The sequence below is a fragment of the Etheostoma spectabile genome, chromosome 19, assembly GCF_008692095.1.
Source record: "Etheostoma spectabile isolate EspeVRDwgs_2016 chromosome 19, UIUC_Espe_1.0, whole genome shotgun sequence".
Classification (NCBI taxonomy): domain Eukaryota; kingdom Metazoa; phylum Chordata; class Actinopteri; order Perciformes; family Percidae; genus Etheostoma; species Etheostoma spectabile.
In genome coordinates, this window is record NC_045751.1 from 14030504 (window position 1) to 14034768 (window position 4265).

At 43.9% G+C, this 4265-nt stretch overlaps 1 protein-coding gene across 2 annotated transcripts in view; it reads left to right on the forward strand.

Moving 5' to 3' along the window:
• stim2b (stromal interaction molecule 2b) overlaps nucleotides 1–3540 on the forward strand; it is a 45427-nt gene extending 41887 nt beyond the window's left edge. Inside the window, exons 10-12 of one of the 2 annotated variants that reach the window (XM_032499241.1) lie at nucleotides 669–907; nucleotides 1011–1200; nucleotides 2118–3540. In XM_032499241.1, the coding sequence (XP_032355132.1) occupies nucleotides 669–907; nucleotides 1011–1200; nucleotides 2118–2742 (1054 nt within the window). In that variant the 3' untranslated portion in view covers nucleotides 2743–3540. Of the gene's footprint in view, nucleotides 1–668; nucleotides 908–1010; nucleotides 1255–2117 lie in introns of both variants that reach the window. The other variant, XM_032499240.1, reaches the window with a different exon arrangement.
• The last annotated feature ends 725 nt before the right edge of the window (nucleotides 3541–4265 follow it).

Consider the following 4265-nt stretch of genomic DNA (forward strand, 5'->3'; position numbering starts at 1 on the left):
ACACACACACACACACACACACACACACACACACACGATGTTCAGATGTCATGTTTAAGATATTGATGATGATCAATATGTCTCTAAGCGCAGCAGCTGAAGTATTGTTTGAAGTGTGCATTACGTTTAGATGCATATGAATATATGGCATGTACTAGTCAGAATCTGCTGATAGATACAATGAGGCTTTTGGTGCCATTTTACAGCAAATTAGCTTTGTTTGTTCAGAGCTTAAATTCTTTAGTACTCACCTTATTAGAAAAAACCTAGGCAGTGACAATATCTGACTGTGCTGTGTCAAGTTCACACATTTGACCACATAATGCTTTTATATTTCTTAGGTAGACAGCCAAACCTTTATTCCAGATATATTAAATAAAGTCTTGTATAATCCATGCTCTGCCACTGAGATCAATAATTCCTTTGTGTTTTTAAAGCCGAAAAGGAAATACATTAAAGAGAGAACAAAGTCAAATCTTCTGCAAGACTACTTCAATAGGCACAAGTCCAATATCATGATATAACCAGCTTGTTTGCCAAAACTGTCCAAAACCTTACGAATCAAAGCAAAGACGGCTTCTTGCTGGGTCTGAAACAGGATCACTCTAATGTTTGCTTGATACAATAAGTGTACAGTACCACCTCCTCATTCACTGGTGTTTTTTTAGGAAAGCCTTATCAGAGGTAACGGCGTGCCTGAGGGAGCGGCTGCACCGCTGGCAGCAGATTGAGAAGCTTTGCAACTTCCCTGTGGTCAATAACTCGGGGCTGCCGAGCCTGACGGCCAGCCTCTACTCAGACCACAGCTGGGTGGTCATGCCGCGAGTCTCGGTGCCTCCCTACCCCATCGCAGGAGGAGTGGATGACCTGGACGAGGACACGCCTCCCATCATTCCACAGTTTACATGTAAGTGAGACGACAGAGGATTTTGCGAGTGCATAAATTAATACAGACAAATGCAGTGAAATAAAATTAAATAACTGTTTTCTCCTTCTGGATTTTACCCCAGCGGCCACAATGATCCGGCCCTCGCTGAACCGCAGCAGCAGCTTGTGTCGTTCCCGCCGGAGCCTGCTGAGCTCTCCGCAGTCCTCAATGATGTCCCCAGACCCCGACCTGCTGTCCATGGCCAGCTCGTCCCTCTCCTATCGCCACGAGGCAGACGACGAACATATCATGTTCAGCTCGGATAGGAGGGGGTATGTAGCGGTGGCCGGAACGCCGCGGAATGGTTTTACAGTTTGGACTCACAGGTGTTTTATTCAGACATTCACACTGATGCTTTAGGCTTGGAGGTTAAACGGCGGCATTTGTTACCGGGTGCCATCTAGTATCTGGAGGATGCATGAATTACCTCTACTGGAACCTGCACCATAATTAGTTGATGTCTAACCTAATTAATTAGCAAGATCTTGTGAATGCAGGATCTTCTGTCCACTTTAATTCCCGCAGTTTGTCCACAACTTACTAATGTGTCATTACAGACTAAACCCCAGAAAACTCAAAAAGTTATATTCATGTTAAATGCATGACAAATGGTAGTCAGTAACTAATGAAAAAACATTTAGCAGAACAAAAAAAACAGCAAGGTTTTGAATCGTTTTAAATGTAACTTTGAGCTACTGCCCTCTGTGCATTGTGTACAGTATGCCCCCGGTCATCTCCAAGTTCCCATGAAGTACAGAGCACACAGGAGACTATATCGCACATTACGTCCCCAGAGACAGACCAGTGCTCCTGTGCTGTAAAAAGAAATAACTAGCCCCAAGTTTTTTTTGTTAAATAGTTTATGCTAATTTGATTACGTGTAAAACGTGTTAAAAGTAGACACAGACACGGAGACTCAAGGCCACCACGAAATTGCAGCTTCTTCTTCGGTTTATATAAATAATATAATTTCCTTTAAAAATGAGCAGTTGTCTTACAACATTACCAAAACCAGTTGAAATGAAATGAGCCAGTTAAATTCACATGATTATTTTTCAGATTTCGCTCCTTGGTGAGCTGTAAAGGGAGGGCCACGCTAACCTCTAACATTTTTATTATTTAGGAAACTATTTATCGCTCTTATTTGTTTGCCTGTTGTAACCGTGGTACATCTGTGCTCCTCTCTCAGGGAATCAGCTCAGGAGGGTAGCTCCGACACAGACTCTCTCAACTCCTCCATGGGCCGAAAGCAGCTGCACAACCCCTGCACACCGGGCTCGGACACCGTGTACCGCAAGATCTCCCGCGAGGAGCTGCTGCTGTTCAGCCAGAGCTCGGAGCTTCCGGCATCAAACCCCACCACGTCCCACACCAGCAGCAGCAGCAGCAGCAGTCTCAGGGACTCCACGCCTCCTCCTCCCACTCCGGCCCCCACCCCCTCCGGCCCACCCTCCACCTCGCCTTCCCCGGCCTTGGAGCACCAACCGTTTGCACAAAGAGGCTCGCCCGACCTCACCCGCATTATACCCGAGTCCCAAAGTCTAACCTTCTCACAAGGGAGCGCCACCTCTCCCACGGGCAAGGGCATGTACAACGGCATCCTGGAGAAGTCCTACAGCTACGGCCAGCTGCCCGCGAGCATGCTGCCCAATGTGGGGCGCAACCCGTCTCTTACCTCCTTGGACTCGGAGGGCCGGAGCGTGGGAAGGGAAACCAAGCTCCAGAGCACTTCCTCCCAGGACTCCAGCGACAATGGAGAGAAAATCAAGCGCTCGTCCTCTAAAATCAAAAGCTTATTTAAGAAGAAAAAGTAAAACGTGCAGAGTGAGATAGTGTTTGAGAGAGAAATTAAATATAAAGAGTTGTTTTAGCCCTAATACTAAAAAATGGACATCACTGTAAGCTTAAACATGGAATTTTCTCTCATAATTTCTTTTTGTTATCAAAGATGGAATGTAGCTCAGTCTGTGTGCCATTAAACGCCTCAGACTGGTAGCCTTATTTTTCAATAATGCCTTTTTATTTAGTTCACTCATAGCCTCACAGGGAAACCTGTCAAAGGTCAAGGAAAAGTCAATGAAAGGTCAAAGGTCATGATAGTTGTCAACCGAACAGCCAAAACATGACCTGTTCAATGTTTTCTAATCATTTTGGTTTGAACCAAAAAGTAACTGTGTGTGAGGTTCTAAAGGTGTATTGTTTAGTACAGAATGATGTTTACTGTTCCTACTGAAAGTAGTCAAGTCACACTTTCAGTAGTGACAGCATCACATGCACATTAAGGAATACAGGTCATAAGATTTCTTAAAAACACAATTTCGACAATTTCTTTCCAAAGTGTCCTAGCTGGTCCTCTCCCTTCAAATTATGGATTGTGTTTAAGGTCCCTAACTCATGTACTTGATTGATTTCCTTTGAAAAAAAAGAAAGAAACCCTGCTAAGTTTGTTGCACTATTGCTTTCCTGGTATGTTGGGAAAGAGCATATTGAATAAAGATATAGAGATGAGAGAAATACATGGGCAGCGACAGTGGAGATGCAGCACATAATGCCAGAGCCAAAATTATCTGATGCGTCTTCAATGCCACTACTTATTGATCTTTCAATATATATAAATATATACAGTATATATAAGTATACAGTATATATATACTTTGTTTTCACACGATTATGTTATTATAGATGTTTTTGAATTGAAATTTATATTGGTGGGGGTTCCTACTGTAGGAACTGATCTTTACTGAAAAAAGTTGATTGAATATGCAGATTTAACCCGCACCAGTAATCTAGCTGTCCCTTAATACTTGATTTACTGTGTCCTGTAGCCATACCAACATACTATTTCCATTCTTTGTCTTAAATACCCTGTCTCCTTGTAACATTTGGTGTCACTACCAGATTTTGGTCAAATTTGTGCAAATAATTATTTTTGTGATTGGAGTGCCATGTTAAAGCCACCTTTAAGGATACGCAAGTGCCAGGAAGTAATACAGCCTCTGCTGTACTGTGACTACGTGGCCCCTTAGCATCTTTGCCTCACATATTTTTTTTTAAAGACAAAACACTAAGAAGGACCTTTTAATTAATTATTGGAACTATTTGATCCAGATCTGGCTGACATACCAACACCTGCCCCCCCTACCACACACTAAGCTCGAAGCAGACCCATGCAATACAGTCCCGTTCCTGTTCCTCACCTCTGGGCCCGCACCGAGCGCACTGATGTCAAGAGCTCCTGCTTCACACTGTGATTTCTGCCTTCTTCCCGTCATCCTGGACTTGGCTGTCCCCGCTGCAGTTTAACACGATGAAATGTCAAGGGGGGGGGGGGGGGGGG